The sequence below is a fragment of the Tiliqua scincoides genome, chromosome 10 (assembly GCF_035046505.1).
Source record: "Tiliqua scincoides isolate rTilSci1 chromosome 10, rTilSci1.hap2, whole genome shotgun sequence".
NCBI classification, from domain to species: domain Eukaryota; kingdom Metazoa; phylum Chordata; class Lepidosauria; order Squamata; family Scincidae; genus Tiliqua; species Tiliqua scincoides.
Window position 1 is genome coordinate 25,674,277 of NC_089830.1, and position 23,533 is coordinate 25,697,809.

At 49.1% G+C, this 23,533-nt stretch overlaps 1 protein-coding gene and 2 pseudogenes across 2 annotated transcripts; 2 read left to right on the forward strand and 1 right to left on the reverse strand.

Annotated features, from left to right (window-relative positions):
* Window positions 1-362: 362 nt before the first annotated feature.
* Window positions 363-12,451, reverse strand: LOC136661542 (galectin-9-like). Of its 2 annotated transcripts, XM_066638829.1 has the most exons (11): window positions 12,329-12,451; window positions 11,608-11,696; window positions 6,912-7,107; window positions 6,613-6,732; window positions 6,469-6,519; window positions 5,903-5,950; window positions 4,505-4,525; window positions 3,928-3,960; window positions 3,483-3,571; window positions 2,862-3,027; window positions 363-1,992 (listed from the first exon to the last, which is right to left on the reverse strand). In XM_066638829.1, the coding sequence occupies exons 1-11, from the start codon at window positions 12,356-12,358 to the stop codon at window positions 1,849-1,851; spliced, it is 987 nt and encodes a 328-aa protein (XP_066494926.1). In that variant the 5' UTR covers window positions 12,359-12,451; the 3' UTR covers window positions 363-1,848. The 2 variants fall into 2 exon arrangements, with proteins under 2 accessions (XP_066494926.1, XP_066494927.1); XM_066638830.1 differs by lacking the exon at window positions 4,505-4,525.
* LOC136662029 (5S ribosomal RNA) lies at window positions 2,196-2,315 on the forward strand (annotated as a pseudogene).
* Window positions 4,579-4,697, forward strand: LOC136661927 (5S ribosomal RNA; annotated as a pseudogene).
* Window positions 12,452-23,533: the final 11,082 nt, after the last annotated feature.

Here is a 23,533-nt window from a genome sequence, read left to right on the forward strand (position 1 = left end):
CTCCTTACAACCTGCCCCAAAGCTGCAGCAACTAGGCAGGCTGAGTTGCTTCCCAAATGGCATCACCTTCACCTCCCGTGCAGCATGTGACAATCCTGGAGGACTCGCACAAGCCTTGGCTGACAAATAAACACCAGCTGCAGCTTCTTGGGTTACATACGTCTAAGCACAGAGCCAGCTCCAGCACTGAGCCGGAGTCTTGCAGACAGTACCCAAAGAGGCTGTGTGGCACTTTGATGTGGCCACCGAGTTGCACGATTCAAGAGGTTTTGCTTTCCAACCTCTGAATGGCAGCACTTGCACCCCCAGTCCCCAATCTGGATGGCCTCTTTCCAAGGAGGCGGAAAGGAACCAAACAAGTCTGGTCTTGATATAACTTTTAATGGCCTCAAAGCATATCCTTGTGTCACAATAAAGGCTGAGAAATGCAAACATGGCACACCTGTCTCAAAATCATGTTGTCGTTGTACATGCCTGCGATGCTCGGAACATGTGCTTGCATGCTCATGTTTCCTTAGCCATGCAAATCCGATGTGGCAAGATTTGAGTCTGCCCACGTACGCAGCCCTCCGCAGCTCCTTTTCTCCATGAGATTTCATGGGATTCCATCAAACACACAGGATCCCCCCCCCCAAAAAAAAGTAACACTGGGTGCAATTCAAACTGTCATTCACGCTGGATCTTGATTGTCAGTTATTTTATTACTCTTTAAGGAGGCAATCAGGGTGTAATGTGCATAGTGCAGGGCAGATCAGTTACAAAACGGATGGAGGAAGTAAGCAAATACCATTGGAGGCAAAAATGACTAGTCGCTGCCTAGTTAGGGTCTCTTCCAGTCACCCACCCTGATGTAAACAGGTGCAAACTGCCGGAGCCACAATAGCGTCCCCCACCGAACGCTACCCACACTTCTCTGTAAGCAGTCAGTAACCCGCATGGCAGAACTACCATTCCCAGTGTTCCATATGCTGCAACAAGGTGTGTCATTTTAGGTTTACAGGTCAGGTATGCATGACAGATGCTTTTGAAACAGCATTGACTTTGCGTTTCGACCACTGTGCCACGGCAGATTGATGTGCCGCAAATGGTCCCCAGGTGTGCCGCGGGAGTTTGGAGCACAGGAGTTGAAAATCACTGCAAAACTCTTCTGTGTTCTGCATCTCTGCTTCCAGGGCAACTGTCTGAAGTAATAAATTGTCTGTCCCTCTTCCTCTCCTGGCAGAGGGACAATTTGTTACTATAGACCAGTGTTTCTCAAACTGTGGGTCGCGACCCACTAGGTGGGTCATGAGCCAATTTCAGGTGGGTCCCCATTCATTTCAATATTTTATTTTTAATATAGTCAACTTGATGCTACCATGGTATGACTACATTTGGGGAAATGTTACAGAACTATATTTTTAACAGGTTTTACTAATGATATAAATGGGACTTATTCCTGGGTAAGTGTGGGTGGGATTGCAGGCTAGGATTATTAAAAATTTTTCCTGCTTGATGATGTCACTTGCAGTGGGTTCTGACAGATTCTCATTCTAAAAAGCGTGTCCTGGCATTAAAAGTTTGAGAACCACTGCTATAGACAGTGGGCCTAGAAGCTGAGCCACAGAACCCGGAAGAGTTTTCCAGAAGCCAGAAGTGATATCACAAGAGGCAAAAATCACAGAGAACACCATAGAGGTCAGCGTGCCATGATGTGAAAAACGCTGAAAATCGCTGATAGAGGGAAAAACCGGGGCAAACTATTGTGTGCTGTTCCCCCCTGCAAGAGATTTGAATAGCAACGTTGAAGACCCCAGGAGCAAGAGGCTGCATTTGGCCTGCAATGGTATTCCGGAAAATGAAGACACATCAGTACTGCACACAGGAGAGGGACACATCCCCACCTATTTCCATCTGGTCCACCTGGCCTGCGGGGATTCTGTGGGTGTAATGAAAGGCCACCACCCCATTCACGGTCACTTGATAGGCAGTCTTCAGACTGGTGATCTCCATCTAGTGGTCGAAACCAGGAGAGATTTTATTTCATACTGAGTTTCGAAGTCCATGCTGAGCGACATACAAGAGGCACTGGGCAGGTCTAGACTCTACCGTCGCATCAGTTCCCCACCAGTTCATTGCCCCCCATCACCCATCTGCTGCCTGAGGCAACAGCTTTAATCAACCTCATGTATGACCCAGCCAGTGCTGTCCACAAGTCTGACAGCAACTGTTACCCTGCGCATGCCTGATCTTGTCTGATCTTGGAAGCTAAGCAGGGTCAGGCCTGGTTAGTACTTGGATGGGAGACCGCCTGGGAATACCGGGTGCTGTAGGCTTATACCATGATCTCGGAAGCTAAGCAGGGTGAGGCCTGGTTAGTACTTGGATGGGAGACCGCCTGGGAATACCGGCTGCTGTAGGTTTATACCATAGTCTTTTGAGACTGAAGGTTGCCAATCATTTTTTTGTCCACAAGTCCCCAGAAGCAGCTGTTTGAACCAGTAGCTGTTACAGGTGACAAGAGGCTTCCACACATGTGGAATCTCATTTGGAAGCTCCTGCCTGGGTCTCCTGTTGCTAAGTTTGAGGTGTTTATTCATTTTCACATGTTTTTATACTGCCCTTCCTCCAAATAGCTCAGGGTGGTGTACATGGTTCCCCCCTCCTTTTGTCCTCACAACAATCCTGTGAGGTAGGCAAGGCTGAGAGAAAGTGAGTGACTGGCCCAAGTTCACCCAGGAAGCTTTATGGCTGAGTGGGAATTGAACCTAGATCTTCCAGGTCTCTCCTGAATGACTACACCACCTTGGCTTTTGCGTTGGCAAAAGCCTGAAACCCCATGAGACGTTTTGCCATCTCATCTAGCATAAATCCTCATTTACCTGGAAGGCTTGACCGCAGGAGAAAGGCATGGCAGAGGCATGCCTCTCTTCAGAGCCCCAAGACCCGTTGATGAGCGTGTTCCGGACCAGCGCATTCTCCTTCAGTCGGGGGTTGATGTGCAAGGCAATGTTGTTATTCAGGGAGTTTTTCAGGTTCACATGGAATCTAGGAGGGAGGCGGTGACAACAGTCATCCCAGAAGCCTCCAAAATGGCACAAGTATTTCCTCAGCTACATGCAAGCTGGCACCAGGGACATATGGTCAGGAGTGGCAGGAGAGGCAGAGCCTCCCTGGTGATTGTACGTGCACTCCACCCAGTTTTTGAGGGATCGCAGGGGAGACTGAGCTGTCAAGGCCGGCAAGATCCAGTCTCTCCAAGAGACTCTCCAAGACTCTCTGAGTCTCTCCGAAAGACTAGAGCTTGAGGCAGTAGCAGCTCAGCCTCCCCTGCGGTGACACAGGCACTGAGGCTTCTGGGTAGTCCCCAGAATCTCTTGCAGCATGATGTCACCTGAGAGCTCTACGTGCTGTGCCTCCCCAGCCTTGGACCTCACCACACATCACTGCCTGGCACACAGTTCGGAGATACAAGCCCCCTGGTTAATTCTTGATGAGCGCACCTGTTCGCGTTGTAAGCCACATTGCCCACAATTGTGATCTTATGGTTCCGAGTGAAGTACCCTGGGATGGCAACATGGAATGGGACAGCCTGAAAAGACAATGCGAGTCTGCTTTGGTCCAGGGAGCAAGAGGGCCTTGTATAAAAGGTCCTTCTACATTAAAAAGTCTGGACAAACTACCCTGCAGCAGGGACAGATATGTCCAGAGAACTTTGCAAGAACAGAAATTTGTGGGTTCCGCATTTCAGAGACCAAATTGCTTTAATTGAACCAACTTCTATCAGATCTTGTGGGGCTAAACAGTGGGCTTTGTACATTTTACTGAGCAAAACATTGAGGTGGGAGTTTGCAAACATTGATGTTAACACCACCGCCTTTTGTCCTATAGCCAGAACGTACATCACACTGGTACCTTGACATAAACACAGAAGAGTGAGATACTCACCGGGTTGGACAAAGTCACTCTGCTGCTGTTGCCCTGAAAAACAAATGAAGACTGAAGGAGAGACAACTCTGGTTGCAATATTGTGTGATCCACAGATGTGGAAGGGCCCAAATGCATTCACACCAAGCCTGCTCTACAGGGGTGGTGCAAGGAGGAGGTAACCGTTACAGCTTTCCTCAAGTAGCGAGCAAACGGGAGTAGCAAAAAGGTTCTGAATGCTTTTCAGCATGAATCTGCTGCTGCCTCCCTGTGGACAGAAGCCATTCCGATCCTCTTCCCGCTCACCGAAGCAAACTGGAGGGCAATGAGTCTGTCACCCACCACCCTACCATGCGCTGTGCAGTTCCATTAAGCAAAACAGGAAGTACAGAATGCCCATTCCCCACGTGTTCTGCACTTGCTGGTTTGGTTAAAGGGGCCCTACAAGGAAAGAGAATGGTCAAGGAGCAAGAGCCAGGTTTCCATCTCTCTGGGCAGTGGGGACATTGGTGTTGGATGATGGATCACCTTCAGCCACCCCGCCGCCCTGTCTAAACTAGGTGAACTGCAGTGTTGCCGCGGATTTTGACTCACACACCTGGGTCCATTGCTTCTTCCTCTACAAAGAAAGAACGGACAGAAAAGCAATAATTCAGAGGGCAAAGAACAACTAGATACATGCTTGTTACCCTGCACATGCCCAATCTAGTCTGATCTTGGAAGCTAAGCAGGGTCAGGCCTGGTTAGTACTTGGATGGGAGACCGCCTGGGAATACCGGGTGCTGTAGGCTTATACCATGATCTTGGAAGCTAAGCAGGGTCAGGCCTGGTTCAGTACTTGGATGGGAGACCGCCTGGGAATACCAGGTGCCGTAGGCTTATACCATGATCTCGGATGCTAAGCAGGGTCAGGCCTGGTTAGTACTTGGATGGGAGACCGCCTGGGAATACCAGGTGCTGTAGGCTTATACCATGATCTCGAAAGCTAAGCAGAGTCAGGCCTGGTTAGTACTTGGATGGGAGACCGCCTGGGAATACCAGGTGCTGTAGGCTTATACCATAGTCTTCCGAGACTGAAGGTTGCCAACCATCTCCCTATACTGAACAGTATCTCCCGATCTTGTCTGATCTCGGAAGCTAAGCAAGGTCAGGCCTGGTTAGTACTTGGATGGGAGACCGCCTGGGAATACCAGGTGCTGTAGGCTTATACCATGATCTCGGAAGCTAAGCAAGGTCAGGCCTGGTTAGTACTTGGATGGGAGACCGCCTGGGAATACCAGGTGCTGTAGGCTTATACCATGATCTCGGAAGCTAAGCAGGGTCAGGCCTGGTTAGTACTTGGATGGGAGACCGCCTGGGAATACCAGGTGCTGTAGGCTTATACCATGATCTCGGAAGCTAAGCAGGGTCAGGGCTGGTTAGTACTTGGATGGGAGACCACATGGGAATACCAGGTGCTGTAGGCTTATACCATAGTCTTTTGAGACTGAAGGTTGACAACCATTTTACTTCAGAGAGCTTTTTGGCCACCCTGTATGAGAAATGTGGAGGACATCAACTAATTTCTCACTAAGGTCTGTCAATTAACTACAGAGATTTTAATGGTTCAATCATCTGGCTTTTAACTGATTTTGTCCCTTTAAATCCTCCATGTGGGTGCTTTTCAGGTGCTGAAGGAAATCCAAGCAAGACCTCAGATACAAGTTCCTTTCTCAGCTCTTCACCCTGATATTCCATCCCAGTGAGCTAGAAATACCAGGAACCACACATGAGACATTGATCATGGAATTCATGAGGTCCACCATGGAGCTAGATGCCGCCTCCCCCCCCCTCCGTCCTATCAAGCTACGGGTGCTCCCATATGTCACCAAGAGGATGCTGTTGTGTTGGCAGAGGGAACAAGTCCCCTATTTGTGAGAATAACAGGGTTACAGTGTTTTGGACCTGTGATCTCATAGGATATATGAAGTAACTGCAGAGCAAGAGAAATACTCACAGAAGCCATTGGTTGTCCAAAATTTGGCTGGGCAAACGTGCTGGAGACCTGCAAGAGTAGAGATATCATTCAGTGGGCAGTGACCGGCCTGGGAGGTGGATGGGACTGGTGGAACCCTGCTCCGCTGGATCTTACAGTGTCACACGGCAAAGTCCGACATGGAGGTTCTCCAGTCTACACCGGCAAAACAGCTGGCATAAAGTAATCCCTGTACCCTTTCTCAGGGGAAGGAAACAAATGTCCCCTTCCCCTGAGGAGACCTCCAGTGGCTTCCATAGGGCCACAGGATACTGTGGTCACAATTTTGGGGCTGCTGCATCAGGCAACCCTGCCAGGGTTAGGATTGGGCCGTGAAGTTATTCCCAGATAATGTTTTTTCCAGCATGATGGAACGTTGGAAACTCCTGAGGCCCGGTTCAAATTTCCAGCTTGCTTTCAGCCTTCATTTGGAGATCAGGGCCACTAGTGTCTAGCTCAGCTTGTTGCCCCCCTCCCCAAAAGCTTGTTGCCCAGTGCAATTGTTACCCCCTGAACCCCCTTAGCTACACCACTCGGGCTGTACTTACATTGGTGGCTGAAATGACATTGTAGGCAGGAGGGGCATACGGCGGTGGGACCTGAAACACAGTCAAGTAAGTTAGCTGAAGTTGGATAGATGTCCAAGTGGGACAATAATGCAAAACGTTAGAAGGCAAAACAATGCAACGTACAGGAGCCTCCTGGAAGCTGATGCAGTTCAAGGAGACGTCCCCTTTGATCTCCAAAGTCTGTACAGTGTAGAAGGGAATGCGGTGCCTATACTCCAGGAAGTGGCTGCCGTTGACAGATACCTAGAGAAAGAATGGGTCAAGGACGTGGGTCACCCCAGAGCGTTGGTTTGAGGGAAATGTCTGCCATCTGTCCCCTTCTGGCTGCTCACCACTCAAAGCCACCTTGACGCCACCTTGTGCCACAACCATCAAGGCCCCTCAATGGAGAGTACCTCCCCCTGCGCCCGCCTGCTCCTTACCTGATAGCACTGAGTCTGGACACTGATGATCAACTCAAAATAGACCCCTGGCCGAAAGGTCATGCCAAAGGTTCGCTCCTCAGACCCCCAGCGGCCTTGTTGCATGGTGTTGCACACCACGACCCCACCTTCATCAAACCGTGGGTTGAAGTGGAAGGCAGTGTCACCATTTTGGCACAGCAGATTGACTGCGAATCTGAAATACGGAGAGGGTTGGGGTAATCTGGGTGGAGCTGGTGGCAAGGAAGGGGCAGGAAGGAAGGTGGTTGACAGGAAGGTTATACAGGGGGTGGATGGAGGGATGTTCTTTTCCCTCTCACACACAACACCAAAACCAGGGGACACCCACTAAAATTGAGCGTTGGGAGAGTTAGAACCGACAAAAGAAAACATTTCTTGACCCAGCGTGTGATTAGTCTGTGGAACTCCTTTCCACATGATGTGGTGATGGTGTCTTGCCTAGATGCCTTTAAAAAGGGATTAGACAGATTCTGGGTGGAAACGTCCTTCACAGGTTACAAGCCATGATGAGTATAAGCAACCTCCTGGCTTTAGGAGTGGGCTGCCTCAGAATGCCAGGTGTAAGGGAGTGGCAACAGGGTGCAGGTATCTTGTGTGTGGCATCTGGCGGGTCACTGTGAGATACAGGAACCTGGACTAGATGGGCCTCCAGCAGGGCTCTTCTTACCTTCTTAAGGTTAGCCCCAGCTGAGGGAAAAGGGCCACAGAAGATGGAAGGAGGATGGGAAAGAGGCACAGTTTGGAGCAAGAGAGGGAACCACAGAGACACAAGGGGGGAGGACGCAGGCGGGACTTGGCTTAGAAAAGGAAAGGAACAGGCTGCAATTGTCTGCTGCAGGGCTACAGAGCTGACAGAGTTGTGGATTTCCACACTGACTAGATCAGTTCTCTGGCAATCCACCAGAAGGTTCTGCTTCTGGTCAACAGCCTCCCTGGGCCACTTGGCCACTGGGTTTTTCCAAATCTGATTCTTTTTCTTGATATTTCTGAATTGCCATCAACCCTGAATTCTATTTCTAAAGGAGAGAGTGCTTTCCCCTTTCCCCACCGTTCTGTGTTCCCTGGAACTTCCTCCTTCAAGTCACCTTTCTCTCTCTCGGTATCTGTTTACTTCCCCTTTCTTTCCTCCACCACCCTTCCTGCAATGCAAACATCCTCCTCACCAGGTTATTCCGCAATGGAGAAGTGGCCCTTGGGAGCAGAGCATTGGGAGGGCTTGAAATGCCAAATAAACATGGTCACAGGGAGCAAAAAGGTGTGGAGGCAGCAGGCAGAACGCATGTGCGTGTGTCTGTGTGTTGTGAATGTAAACACAATTCACTGATAGGGTGACCCTTGTCTGGGAAACCTATGGTTGGCAACCTTCAGTCTCGAAAGACTATGGTAGAAGCCTACAGCACCCGGTATTCCCAGGCGGTCTCCCATCCAAGTACTAACCAGGCCTGACCCTGCTTAGCTTCCGAGATCATGGTATAAGCCTACAGCGCCTGGTATTCCCAGGCGGTCTCCCATCCAAGTACTAACCAGGCCTGACCCTGCTTAGCTTCCCAGATCATGGTATAAGCCTACAGCACCCGCTATTCCCAGGCGGTCTCCCATCCAAGTACTGACCAGGCCTGACCCTGCTTAGCTTCTGAGATCAGACGAGATCAGGCATGTGCAGGGTAAGTGCTTTTCCAAGTCCCAGATTATCTAGATGGCATAAGTGACCCTAAAACGGCTCAGCCGTATGCAAACTGTGTGACACCAGTGTTCCTCAGCCTGTGGGTCACGATCCCAATGGGGTCACAAAACCTCACTGGGGTGGGGTCATGGCAGCCTTCCAAAGCCATGTGCAGGAGAGGGCTTGGGTCCACAGTACTGCCTTATCAAAACCGAGTTCTTGAAATAAGCCTGCAGAGCCTCTTTTTGCTGCCTTGCCCCACAGCTTGTAAGGTTGGCCCACCTCACCAGGTTGTTGTGATGACACAAGAGATGGGGGAAATGGGGCAGGGGGTGAGGTTCCAGGATCAGGTTCCAGGAAGGGGTGGAATTGGTGGCGTATCCCATTGCATATTTGTTCTTTGGGGTCATGGCACAAAAAAGATTGAAGACCACTGTGTTATACCATATAGATTGTGCTAGTTTTGTTACACATTTGAAAAACCTCCACAGCCTCTGCTTAATCAAAACCTTATTGCACGGTGTAATGGAAGATCAGAAGATCGTCAGGTGGATGATGTGGTGTTGACAGCAATTCCATGTTTTGACAGCTGTTTGACAGCTCTGGGAAGGGCAGGGCTGGCTCCACAGCGGTAATCAATCAAGGCCAATGGAGTCTCTGATGGTCACCTGAGCTTCATTTGACCTTGATGGGGCTTTGAATGAGCTAAGGAGGTAGCTCACAGCTGAGCTGCACTTGCACTTAATGGGACACAAAGGATAAAAGGCAGCTTCAGAAGGACCAAAGACTACCCTGACCCAGAGGGAGATGCTACCTGACCCAGAGGAGACCTGACTGGAATTTGACCTTGAACTGTGACCTGGCATATCGTTTCTGGACTCTGATTTGGCAATCTGCATTTATTGGACTGGGACTGGACTCTGACTTTTGCTTGCTGCACTTGTGAGTTTAACAAGGGAAACTAATCAGCCTTAAGTGGGCACAAGGCCCAGTGGGGAGGAGCTGTGGCAAGACACACGGCGAAGGTGCGGATGAGCTAGAAATGCTTCGTTTAGATATGTGCCTTTTGGCCTTGCCATTGTTTCAGCAAAGCATGTGAATCTGGCCGCCCCAAGCTAGGTCAGTAGTCAAGCTGCTCCGTTAAGTTCTGAAACATTCCAAGATGTTTCCGTCCTCCCTCCCTTTCCGTCCTCCCTCCCTTTCCGTCCTTGGGTGAGTTGGGGAGGTGGGGAGTCGACAACTGTGCATGTCAAACTTATATAACTGACTTCTTCTAAACAAAGGTGGTACCTGCGCTACCAAAAAGAGATATGAGCTGTGTTTATTTTGTGGATTTGCAATACGTATTTGCATAAAGGTATAAAACCGCAGGCATTTTGTTCAGTGCAGAAGCATAGCTGGAGGGTGTACTAAGCACTAAGTTTTGCAGGGAGATTCACCACGCTTTGGAGCCACTCCAAGAGGGATAGCCATTATATGCCTCTGTTTTGCTCTAGCGGCCCAGAATGGCTCCAAAGGGGAGGGTGAGAGGCCTCTTGCACAACACACTGAGGCTCCCTGCAAAACTTAATGCTTTGCACCCCCTCTAGCTACACTACTGGTTCAATGGCTGTGCCCCTTTCTCCATGACTGTCTGCATGTTGGGTAACAGCCCAATACTATGCATGTCTACTCAGAAGTAAGTCCCATTAGAGTCAATGGGTTTACTCCCAGGAAAGCGTGGATTGGATCGGGCTGTACATAGGCACTGCGCACCAGAATGGCTGATCTTAAACAGAGCTCGATCTGACTATGACTTGACAACTGACGCCTCCAGGTTAAACTTTGGTGGGGGTCCATTTGCCTCCTTTGACAAGCTGGAGAAAAAAGTTGGTTGGGGGGGAAACAACCATGTGCCCTGCTTTTGGGAGAGGGGGCATCGGGTCCCAAAAGAAAGGACCGGCTAGCTTGTTTGTTTCTGGTCAGTTGCCAAGTTTAACAGCGAAATGTGAATCATTCCCTGGGAAAGAATTTTCACAAAGAGAAGTCCGCAAATGGAGGACAGTGGGAAAGATGGCAGTCACTGAGCGAGGAGGAGGAGGGTCAAGTACAATGGGAAGAGATCCAGTGGTAGGGCCCATGAGAGAGGGGCAAAGAGGATAATTTGTACCCGGGCCCAGGGTCAAAAAGGGGGCCAAAGGAGGGGGCCCAGAAATTTCCTGGGATCTTACGTTTTCAGATCTCACTCACACTTGCGGCCAGCATGGGAAGCTGGGGGCTCTACCATAGGAGAGGGGCAGTGGCGGCTGCTGCGAACCATATGCGCAGGGCCCAGGAATGCATGCATGACCCTCCTTAACACAGTGTTAAATCTGGGTGGAAACTAGCCTGCTACAGTAGCTCTTGGACTTGTGAATCCACTTCCATGAAGGCGTGTATAGAGCTCTGGGACACAGCAGAGTGGCTATAAGAACATAAGAACAGCCCCACTGGATCAGGCCATAGGCCCATCTAGTCCAGCTTCCTGTATCTCACAGCGGCCCACCAAATGCCCCAGGGAGCACACCAGATAACAAGAGACCTGCATCCCGGTGCCCTCCCTTGCATCTGGCCTTCTGACATAGCCCATTTCTAAAATCAGGAGGTTGCACATCATGGCTATAGCTGCTGCAGAAGAAAGTTCTGGTAACTAAATACGATGGTGCTGATTTTCTGCCATGATTCTATATTTCAGAGGTTTTAGAAAGTGTGTGTTTGATTTTCCATGTTATTGTCTCTAGCGACCGATGCTATGCAGGCAGGAAGACCTGGGCTCCATACTGGGAAGCCTGGTAGACCAGCTGTTGCCATCCCCAACCCTGTTTCGCTCCCTCCCTATCCCACTTCATCTTCTCGCCCTATCACCACCCTCCGCTTGCTCTGTTTCATCCCCGCCCGCTTTGGAAAGGGGCTGATACAGTCCTCTCAGAGGCCCTGTCCAATGGGACTGGGCTGGGGGGGGGGGGTGGAATGGAAATAGGGGACGTGACAAACCTTTTCACATTCATCTGGACCTGGCCTTGGATCAAAATCATCTTCCCCATTCTCAAGCCCCCAAAAATGGGGCCGGCAAAGGGAACACTCTGTGGGGCAAAAAAAGAGAGAAGTGGTCACATGCTTGGTGCTTCATGTTGATCTCACCCGTAACTGTCCCTAACAGAAAGAGCACTGAATCTCATGAGCTCTGTGATGGAAATGGGTTTCGTTTCTTAAAATCAGGATCCCGTTTTTAAAAATAATCATGAGATCCAAACTCCCAGTCAGGAACCCTGGACAGGGACACAACTCGGGATTGGGGAGAAAAAAGGAGGCCACAGGGAAACACAGGGCTCACCTCATATCTGTGGCTACCTCTGCTGGAAGGCAGCATCAAGGGCTGCCACCTTTGCTTTCGAGGAAAAAAAAATCAGTAGGAGCTTTCCCCATCACTGGCCTCCACGCCAAGAAGAGCGTCCACCGCTTGCATTTTTCAAATCACCCTTGCGTGCACTTCTGACCCTCTTAACAAGGCACCATCGCACCAGCTGTCTTGGCCCCGCACATTTACAAAAATGAACCTATGAGGTAAGTCTCCCCAAGGGGTCATCAGGGGCCAGGAGACCTGCAAACAGCATGTACTGAGCATGTGCTTGCCCTTCTCCATCTCATGAGAGGATGCACAGCTCTCTCTCTCTCTCTCTCTCTCTCTCTCTCTCTCTCTCTCTCGCACACTCACCGGATTTAAAATTGGCTGCTGGAGAGCCATCTTTAAGCTCTCTAGGCCCTGGGACTGAGACGTCCGCCTTCAATTCTTGCGTCCTGCAGGACTGAAATGGACTTACAACCTAAAGCATTGCATTTCCTGTGCATTCAGTTTCGTTTCTGCAGGAGGTGGGTGGCTTATATAATAGGGCTTCGTGCTCTGCCTTCTGCTACTAAGTCAACAAAGCACAGGAGCGGGCAAGGCATTCCCACAGACCCGAGGGAAGTACTCCAGTTGGCTCCCTTGCCAGCTATAAACACCGCTTATTTTTCAGGCATGACTTTACATGCTGTAACTGCCCCCCTCCGCACCAAGCACTGTTCCTATTTTCTGAACACTGTCCCTGGTGAATGATTATCCTTAACAGTCCCGGGTGGGGTGAGATTTGTTCATGAGAACTTGCCAGCAGATTGACCCCAATGTGATCAGCCACAACCATGGTCTAGAGCAGGGGTGCCCAAACCCCGGCCCTGGGGCCACTTGCGGCCCTCAAGGACTCCCAATTCAGCCCTCAGGGAGCCCACAGTCTCCTATGAGCCTCTGGCCCTCCGGAGACTTGCTGGAGCCCATGCTGGTGACGCAACTGCTCTCAGCGTGACAACCAACTGTTCAACCTCTCACGTGAGCTGTGGGACGAGGGCTCCCTCCACTGCTTGCTGTTTCACATCTGTGATGCAGCAGTGGCAGCAAAGGAAAGGCTGGCCTTGCTTTGTGCAAGGTCTTTTATAGGCCTTGAGCTATTGCAAGACCTTCATTCATTCATATAAGTTCCCTCTCTAATATATTCATTTATGTAAATTTATTCAAATTTGAAATGTAAATTAATTATTTTCTTTCTGACACAGTGTCAGAGAGATGATGTGGCCCTCCTGCCAAAAAAGTTTGGACAGCCCTGGTCTAGAGGGGGAACATGAACCTTTGGAGTGGGGATGCAGGTCCCAAAGGCTGGAGTTTGCCAGCTGTACAGTTTTTAAAGGTGGCCTCCCATCTTTTTTCTCACTCACCCGTCAATCTGGGGAAGTTTTGTACATGTGCTGCACATTCTACAATGATTTGATGGCCAAGGGCCAACTGTATCACACCTTTTTAAAAGGAGCTGTTTAATGCTACCCATTAAGCGGAACAAAGCCTCTTTCCCTCTCACGCTGTTCTTATGAAACTCAAGGATCTGTGTGGCCCGTGTCTGTTGAACAACACACTCATTTCCCTACTGCACTCCCTATTAAACCAGCATATATTAAATCAACACTTCCAATTCAAGCGCACCTGCTTAATTGCAAAATGCCTATGTTACAATCAACCAGAGGCATGTCCAGAATTTCCACCCATCACCGTTACAGTGGTTTAAGATCTACATTGATCCTTTGCAGAGAAGCCTGCCTTTCTCTCCCGCTTGTCGACCTCCTGACAGGGCTCTCCTTAAGTTCTCATCTTCATTCATTTCTAGCTTGCTGTTGGGAGTGAGGCCCTCCAGGGTTTGGCAGCTGCCTTGCAATGCACTCAGATGAGCCCTGTGGAAATAGTTGGGCTGAAGGTAACATGGAGCTGCCCACAATATGGCTTTGATACCCCAGTGCTGCCCCAGCCCCATATAAAGTCATGGTCACTGCAGCAGCATAGAACAGCCAGGAGATGAACCGCTCCAGGAGGCTAAGAGAAAAGGTTGTGTGAGCCACAAAGGAGGGAAAGAGAGTTGCAGAGGTAGCCACAGAGTCCATTCCGTCCTTCCAAAGGTGAGCATGGAGCATTCCACCAGAGGGCGATCTAGCCAAGGAGTACCTTTGAGTACCTGGCTGTGGGTTTTTTGTTGGCAACCTTCAGTCTCAAAAGACTATGGTATCGCGCTCTGAATGGTGGTTCTGGAACAGCGTCTAGTGTGGCTGAAAAGGCCAATTCGGGAGTGACAATCCCTTCCACACTGGGAGCAAGTGTCGTGTGTCCCTGGTCTGTCTCCCTGGCTGTGGGCCTTCCTTCTTTGCCTCTTAGCCTCAGACTGTTGGCCAAGTGTCTCTTCAAACTGGGAAAGGCCATGCTGCACAGCCTGCCTCCAAGTGGGCCGCTCAGAGGCCAGGGTTTCCCACCTGTTGAGGTCCACTCCTAAGGCCTTCAGATCCCTCTTGCAGATGTCCTTGTATCGCAGCTGTGGTCTACCTGTAGGGCGCTTTCCTTGCACGAGTTCTCCATAGAGGAGATCCTTTGGGATCCGGCCATCATCCATTCTCACGACATGACCGAGCCAACGCAGGCGTCTCTGTTTCAGCAGTGCATACATGCTAGGGATTCCAGCTCGTTCCAGGACTGTGTTGTTTGGAACTTTGTCCTGCCACGTGATGAGGATGCGTCAGAGGCAGCGCATGTGGAAAGCGTTCAGTTTCCTCTCCTGTTGTGAGCGAAGAGTCCATGACTTGCTGCAGTACAGAAGTGTACTCAGGACGCAAGCTCTGTAGACCTGGATCTTGGTATGTTCCGTCAGCTTCTTGTTGGACCAGACTCTCTTTGTGAGGAATGTAGGCTCAATTCACAGATCATTCCAAGCAATTGTTTCTGCAAGTCATTCTTAAGGACACATATAATGGCTGGAGCGCCTAGATGTCCACAGGCAAAGCATGGTTGAGGGTGCTGATCTACCCCCTCTGCACTCAGCTTCAAGGGTTCAGCTGTTTCTCAGGCTGAAGCAACAGTCCTATCTGTGGTTTCTCAGCAGTTTGAGAATTCAGGCATAACAACATCAGACCACAGTTATTGCAAACTGTGGTTTGCAAAACAGCTTCAATCTGTGGTTTGAAATTCTGGTTCGGCACCCCGTCACAAACTGTGGTTTGTTGAACTAGAACAGGTCCAGATGTCGTATCAAGCCATGATTTGACACTATGTCTGAATGCACCCACTAGGGGTGTGCACTCCAGTCACAGGGGGGTGCTAATAATCTGTCGAGGAGATGAGGTCAAGGTTGCCAACTAACCAGAAAACAGCCAGTCTCAGGCAGGTTTGGGGGAGACTAGCTCCCATTTCTGGAAAAGAGGAAAAGCCCACTTTGCCACCCTCAATCAGATTTCAGTTGGAACGTCCATTTCTTTTAAATGCTGTGAACCATGCGCACATGTGCATTGCACAGAGATATGTATTGTGTTCTAGGAAAGACCAGCTTGTGCACATGGGCCTGTCTAGGCTGCACCTGGGGAAAAGCAGGGTCCAAGAGACATAAGCTCGGTGGTTGCACTCCAAGAGTCTGGGGTTGCCAATTCTCAAGGAAGGTATTCCTGGAATTTTTTTTGCCCACAACATAATGTAATGCCGGAATTTCCTGCAGGTCCTGTAAAAATCTTTAGAGCTGCATGGGGTAGTCAGTCACCCGAATGCTGATTCCAGAAAATCCCAAGAGGGCTGGCAACCCTACAAAGGTTTAGTTCTCTGGCCCAACAACATAACACCTGTCAGAAAATGTAACCTGTGACCGTTGTCTCCAGAAAAGGGGAGTTGTGGTGGAATATTGCCCTTGTTTTAACAGATCTACCTTTGCCCCAATCTGTTTGCTCAGCCACTGGAGACAAACAGTCATGGTCCAACACAAACACAGAAGTCAAGAGGCTTGAAATGCAAGCTAGACTGACAAAGGAAACTGCCTAAGCTCACTAGCACTAAGTCCGGAAGTCCTCGCCCTCTCTGCATGTGACCCATTCACTCCCAGGAGAAACACATTTGTGGTCAAGGCTGAGAGGCTTTCAAGGTTAACCAAACACACTCTAAAGCACCAACCCAGCCCCCCCCCTCTCTCTCTCTCTCTCTCTCTCTCTGCATTGCACAGAAGCTGACCCAAACCATGTATCTCCCTTGAGGATTCTGTCACCTGGCTGTGTGCAGATTAGAGATGACTTCAGGGTTTTCACCCCACTCAGAATTTGGGGGAGCACTTAGACACATCACTTTCAGCCAAACTTGGGTGAGGTGGGATGGTAAAACCGACCTTCTATCACAGTGCTTATCTTTCAAAGTGGATTCCGCCATAAATTGGCACATCCTCAAGGGCCGTTTCCCCACCTAGATTCCTTCAGAGAAGTCCCAGTTTAAGGACAATGAGAGAGAAGGCTCTTCTCACACCATTGCAGGAAGACCTCATGGCCAAGAAGACAAAGCATTTTGTAGAGTTGCTGTCTTCAACTGGGACTAGCCAGGAGAATAGCCCTGGTCCTAGGACTGGGTGTCCAAGTACCCCCGACCAGTTTAGAGAGCAGGCCGGGATGACCAGCTGATGGTAAACTAGCCAGTCAGAGGTGTGGACTGGAGATTGAGCCATCACCTTGCCTGAAAAAGCTAAACAGAATTCGCTCATGTCTCACCTTGGATGGGTGACCGGAAGTCATCATTGACTAGAGACGAAGGAGTGTGGACTGGCAAGAAATGGATCCCATCCTGAGAACCTGCCTGAGGTGTGTTTTGCAGCTGCCTGTGGAAGCCTGGAAAGCACAGGAGCTGGGCAACCTGCACAATGAAGGAAAACATCGGAAGAAATGGAGGGTGTTCTGAGTTTCTCTCATAGAATAATGTAAAATTTGAAAAAAAAATGGGGTTTATAGTCAGCCTGCCTATGTAAAAACCTTGTGCCTATGAGAAAGATGGTATATAAATACTGTAAATTTCTTTCCTTGCCTCCCTGAGTACAGCATGTAGTGAGGCGAGATAGCGACCGCACTCGGCACATGCTCTTGCGAGGCGACAAGGCTGCATTCAGGATTCCAACACTCCCTACAGCAGCAACTAGGACAACACAAGCAGGAAAAGCTCAAACACCCACAAGCTGCACAACTCCCAGTTGTTTACTTTGGAGGGTTTCAATTTCCTTTCCAGCCCTCTTGGATTCCATTTGAATTGCAAGCCACTTTGATTCCCCCCCCCCAAACTAGAAGGGCCAGTCATCACATAACAGCATTAACAATGATAAGAGAGATGAACACTTAATTGGCAGCTTCAGCATAGATTGCAGCAGGGGTGGATATATCGGATGTTTATCCAAACCCTCCTCCAAAAAACCTCAGATGGGAATCTTTCTGCTTATATCCTCACAACAGCCCTCTGAGGTTGTCCAGGTGGGGAGACACAGGTGTCTTCGTCAGCTCCCCAACCTTACACCAACACCCTAACCACAACGACACCCTTAATCCTACTCGGGCCAGCTTCTGTTGGTGAAATCCTATGACAGGCCAGAAAAATACTCCCTTTCCTGATGAAATGCAATGCAGTTGTGTAAAATGAAGTAACTCTATTCGCATGTTTTCCACCTACATGAACAAAGCACTCAGCCGGCTTAAGATATATACCCCAAATAGGACTGTATTAAACCTTTTCGAGAGCAGATCCCAGGAAAGCCCTGGGTGAAATCTCAACCCCTGAACTCTGATGCAGCTGTGGTAGGTGCATGAGATGATGGCTTTTGGGTCCGGACATGCTGAGTGTCACCCAGGTGTTTGTCACACTCCCACTCAGGGACGAGGACAAACAAACATCCCTGTGACTCACAGCATTGGCAACGCTCACAACTCTCTCCAAAGTATAGTATCCTTTGTGTATATACTAAGTGTATAACAAATATATATTCCCTTTCCCTCCACCATGTATTTTGGGTTTGAGTCCCTGGTACAGCTGCATCGGAATGCAGAAGGAGTTTGATTGCAGGCTGAGAGCTACTGGTGTCGCCTCCGCCAAGCAGGTTGCTTTTACACAATAAAGACCTTGATCAGCGGCGTAGCTAGTGGGGGTGCAAAGCTCTACATTTTGCAGGGAGCCTCACCGCAGCATGCACGGGGCCTTTCCCCCCTCTGTTGGAGCCATTCCAGACCCCTAGAGCTAAACAGAGGGTATGCCTGGCTCCAAAGGGGAGGGGCCGCTTGCATGCTGCGGTGATGCTCCCTGCAAAACTTAGTGCTTTGCACCCCCCTCTAGCTACACCACTTGATTTTCCATGCTGTGATGGTTTTCCAGGCTCGTTTAGACATTTATGAAATCTACTTTTAATAAGTTTTTCATTATCTAATTCTTCCTTTCTCTGCCATCTGCAAAAATAAAAAAGCAAAATGGAGGAGAGCAGCCTCAAAGATAAGCATTAAGGACTCTTCATCACTTAACACCTTGGGCAAAGATTTGACTGGATTCCCTGGGGTGCCTTTAATCCGTGAGTTGAGACATGTGGCTGCATGATCGCTCCAGACCTGGGCAGGCAACATCTTCCCCTACAACTAACACCATCTTGGCTGAGCCAAGACCTCCTGGTGCCCCCTTTACCTGGTGATGCCCCAGTCTCTGCGGCTGCCATTCCCTGGACTGGAAAAGGAAGAGAGGGATTAAAGCAGAATGTGGAGGGGTGGAGGCTGGTGGGCTGGAGTGTCTCACTGAATTGGGAACAGGAGGGCAGAACTTATTTTTTCTTAAACCAAAAGCCATCTCAGATGCTGTCATGAAAGGGGGGGGGGCAGCAAGGGGAAGGACTGCTCAACCCTTTCTCTACCTGCCCTTGTTTGCTCAAAATCCCCCTCCTCCCAGCTATTTTTCTCTGGGTAGGAGAAAAGATGGTGCAGCTTTACAGCTTTCCCCACACAGGACGGGGCAGTTAAGAACATAAGAACAGCCCCACTGGATCAGGCCATAGGCCCATCTAGTCCAGCTTCCTGTATCTCACAGCGGCCCACCAAATGCCCCAGGGAGCACACCAGATAACAAGAGACCTGCAAAGCTTCCTGGGAATTGTAGTTAAGAGCATAAGAACAGCCCCACTGGCTCAGGCCAGAGGCCCATCTAGTCCAGCTTCCTGTATCTCACAGCGGCCCACCAAGTGCCCCAGGGAGCACACCAGATAACAAGAGACCTGCAAGGCCTCCTGGGAATTGTAGTTTAAGAACATAAGAACAGCCCCACTGGATCAGGCCACAGGCCCATCTAGTCCAGCTTCCTGTATCTCACAGCGGCCCACCAAGTGCCCCAGGGAGCACACCAGATAACAAGAGACCTGCAAGGCCTCCTGGGAATTGTAGTTTAAGAACATAAGAACAGCCCCACTGGATCAGGCCACAGGCCCATCTAGTCCAGCTTCCTGTATCTCACAGCGGCCCACCAAATGCCCCAGGGAGCACACCAGATAACAAGAGACCTGCAAGGCTTCCTGGGAATTGTAGTTTAAGAACATAAGAACAGTCCCACTGGATCAGGCCATAGGCCCATCTAGTCCAGCTTCCTGTATCTCACAGCGGTCCACCAAGTGCCCCAGGGAGCACACCAGACAACAAGAAGACATGCAAGGCCTCCTGGGAATTGTAGTTTAAGAACATAAGAACAGTCCCACTGGATCAGGCCATAGGCCCATCTAGTCCAGCTTCCTGTATCTCACAGCGGTCCACCAAGTGCCCCAGGGAGCACACCAGACAACAAGAAGACATGCAAGGCCTCCTGGGAATTGTAGTTTAAGAACATAAGAACAGCCCCACTGGATCAGGCCACAGGCCCATCTAGTCCAGCTTCCTGTATCTCACAGCGGCCCACCAAATGCCCCAGGGAGCACACCAGATAACAAGAGACCTGCCTCCTGGTGCCCTCCCTTGCATCTGGCATTCTGACATAGCCCATTTCTAAAACCGGGAGGTTGCGCATACACATCATGGCTTGTACCCCGTAATGGATTTTTCCTCCAGAAACTTGTCCAATCCCCTTTTAAAGTCATCCAGACCAGACGCCGTCACCACATCCTGCGGCAAGGAGTTTCTTTGGGAGAGAAGATTTTGAGTGGGCACACGCCAGGATGGGGGGAAAGTTGTAAGAACCCTTCCCCAATCATGTCTCTCGTCCCCCAACTGTAGCTTCTGATCCTGTTTTTCATCTGGGGAATGATAGAGACTTCTCCAGAAACCTCTCAGGAATGCATTCTTGATTTCTCCTGGGACCTGTTTTTACATTCCACCAAAGACTGGCAAAAATGAATGCTGGTGCCCAAATATTGCAGCTCTTGAATGTCTCTCTTGCGGTGCTCAAACATCTGAAGTTTGTCACCTGTGGCTCTTACGTTTAAAAAGTTAGGCTACCCTTGTAATATAGGACTTCAACCCTAGTCTCCCCTGCCAAACAAGGGTGACCGAACTTGCTTAAGAGCCATATGTGATAAACTTCAGATGTTGAGCTCCTCAGTTGAGTAGAGGTCCCATAGCTGTGCATGCAGACACTCCCAGCATCTGTGGATAAAATATTTCAGGGGACATGGTTGGAGGGTCATGTCATACAGTCCCCAGCCTTGTTTCGACACAAGCTGTAATCCATCTGGAGACTGCATTGGGATTGAACCTCTGATGCACCCATTGGTGGGCCTGCCTTATCTGATGCATGCTGCAACAGGAGACCAAAATCCCCTGACTCCTGTAGACTCCCTACAAGAAGGAAGACTCCAGCCAGTTCCTCCTTGCCAAAATTGAAACAATACATGCCCCCACTTCCTTGAGCAGTAAGGAGCTGTAGGCCAGTGGTTCTCACACTTTTAGCACCAGGACTCACTTTTTAGAATGAGAATCTGTCAGGACCCGCCGGAAGTGATGTCATGACCAAATGTGACATCATCAAGCAGGAATAGGTTTCACAATCCTAGGTTGCAATCCACATTTACCCAGGAGTAAGTCCCATTTGCTATCATATACACCAGGGGTGTCCAAAGTTTTTGGCAGGAGGGCCACATCATCTCTCTGACATTGTGTCGGGGGCTGGGGAAAAAAATAATTAACATTTAAAATTTGAATAAATTTACATAAGTTTACATAAATGAATATATTAAAGATGAACTTATATGAATGAATGAAGGTCTTGCAATAGCTCAAGGCCTATAAAAGGCCTTGCACAAAGCAAGGCTGGCCTTTCCTTTGCTGCTGCTACTGCATCACAGATGTGAAACAACAAGCAGTGGAAGGAGTCCTCATCCCACAGCTCACGTGAGAGGTCAAACTGTCGCCCTCACGCTGAGAGCAGTTGAGTCTGGCCAGTGCGGGCTCCAACAAATCTTCGGAGGGCCACAGTTTCATTGGAGACTGTGGGCTCCCTGAGGGCCGCATTGAGAGGCCTCGAGGGCCGCAAGTGGCCCCAGGGCCGGGGTTTGGGCACCCCTGATATACACAATAGCCTGTTAAAAGAACAGATCTGTAACATTTCCCCAAATGCCGTCACATACCATGGGAGCATCAAGTCTAATATATTAAAAATAGGTCTTTGGAGGTGATCCAATTGATGTATGTTCCCCGATGTGTGCCGAACACTGTGATCAGGTTGGAATCCGGTACCCCAAGTATAGAGATGTCGATGTGGCTAAATGCCTTACATTATTTTTTGAAGATTCTCTCGCGACAGGATAACTTTACTTATTTGATCTTTTCGGATCCTTTTGTAGGCACCTGGGAAAAAAGGTGCTTGGATCATTTCAAACTCTGCAATCTCTCCCCAGAGTCTTTTATAATGATGAGCCCGGGAGACGCAAAAGAAATTTTGCGTCAGAGGTTGGTAGACCTTGAATTGAGATCTGGGAGAGCCAGACTTTCTGGGTATGCTTTTCTTGGGGATCAAGCTCTTGCATTTTCTCCTGCCAGATATTTTTATAATATTGTTATTCCTAAATTTAGGATTGCTTTTACTAAAGCTAGGTGCAATGCACTTTTATCAGCAGTTCTTTTGGGTCGTTATGCAAGGCGTCCCTACTCAGAGAGACTGTGCCCCTGCCCTCAAAACGTGGTGGAGACAACTGCCCACGTTGTTTTGCAATGTCCATATTATGATGACTTGAGATCAAAATTTATTTCCCCGATTTTTGGTACTGAAACGGGGATGCAGGTGGAGGAGCAGCTTGCTTTTCTGCTATCTGATGTATACTCTGATATATCATTCAGGGTTGCCCTTTTCTGTTATGCTGCACAGTTGGTAAGAAAGAAAATTGAGAGTGTAAATCTCTGATTTTATGATTTTACATATGTGTAACGGGGTGTTGGTTTTAATTCTGTGTATTTTGTTTTGTTGTTTGTGATAGCTGGTCGGATGACCGTAAATAAAGTATCTATCTATATTAAAAATAAAATATTGAAATGAATGGGGACCCACCTGAAATTAGCTTGTGACCCACCTAGTGGCCCCCAACCCACAGTTTGAGAAACACTGCTCTAGGGGAAGTACTATGGGTTTGGTTCACTCGTTCAACTCCTTTCAAGAACAAAGAGGGTGCTACTGCTCAATCTCCTTTCAGCATCCCTCCTAAACATCAATGTTTAAAGCCCCAGCCTTGAACTCCAACCACAATGAAGAACAGCACAGTCCAATATCTGCTTACTCAGACAGAAGCTCCATTGAGTTCAATGGGGCTTGCTCCCAGCTAAGTGTGTACAGGATTTCAGTCTATTAACTGCACCTACTTTCATCTGTTCTCACTTCTGCCTTTCCCGTCCCTTTCTGCTGTCAAAACTTAATTGTAAGCTTCCTGGGACAGAGACTTGTGGGTTTTGTTTGCTTGCTTGTTTATTTGTTTGTGCGTAGGGGGCTATCGTTAAATGCCCCCCTTTCAGCCTCAGCCCCCTCATCTACAGGAAGGTTTGTGGTCAGGATTCTAATGCTCAATTTACACAGCTCTTGTAAGTATCACAGAGTGATAATACTGTACACATCAAGTGTCTTTGAACAGTGGAAAAGGCTACACAAAGGCTAAGTACAGTATTGTTCAAATTAAACCCTTGCAGTACTGAGACTGGGGATCCTTCTTAATTGATTGATGGCCCTTAATTAAGGCAACTGGGCACAAACAACATAACATCTCAATAGAGGCTAATCCTAAAGGAAACAAGCTAATTAATTTTGCCAAATCCACTTAATGCTGAGTTAACGCTTACAACAATCAGACACACCCATTGGAAGCATCCCTCAATTAAAATAGCTCCGAAAGTAAAATTATCCCAGTCATTCCAAATTTATCAGCAGTCATTGTCTTCAAGCAAATTACCTTTCCTGAACTGTGTCGTAATTGCTTCAGTACGCTTGGGGGGGGGGAGATCAGTTTGGATTCAGTCTATATAGCATCCAGTGTTCTACCACTGGTCCCAGTAGCTACCAGACTCCAACAAATATATACTGAGACCTTGTTTCCCCCACCCCAGTAAATGAAAGGATATTCCATGCCCCGAT

Coding starts and splice junctions, on each gene's coding strand:
- LOC136661542 (XM_066638829.1), bottom strand. CDS start 12,358: ATGGCTCTCCAGCAGCCAATTTTAAATCCG. Junction 11,697..12,328: donor AGCAGCCAATTTTAAATCCG/GTGAGTGTGCGA, acceptor TTTGCCCCACAG/AGTGTTCCCTTTGCCGGCCC. Junction 3,028..3,482: donor GTGGCTTACAACGCGAACAG/GTGCGCTCATCA, acceptor CCTCCCTCCTAG/ATTCCATGTGAACCTGAAAA.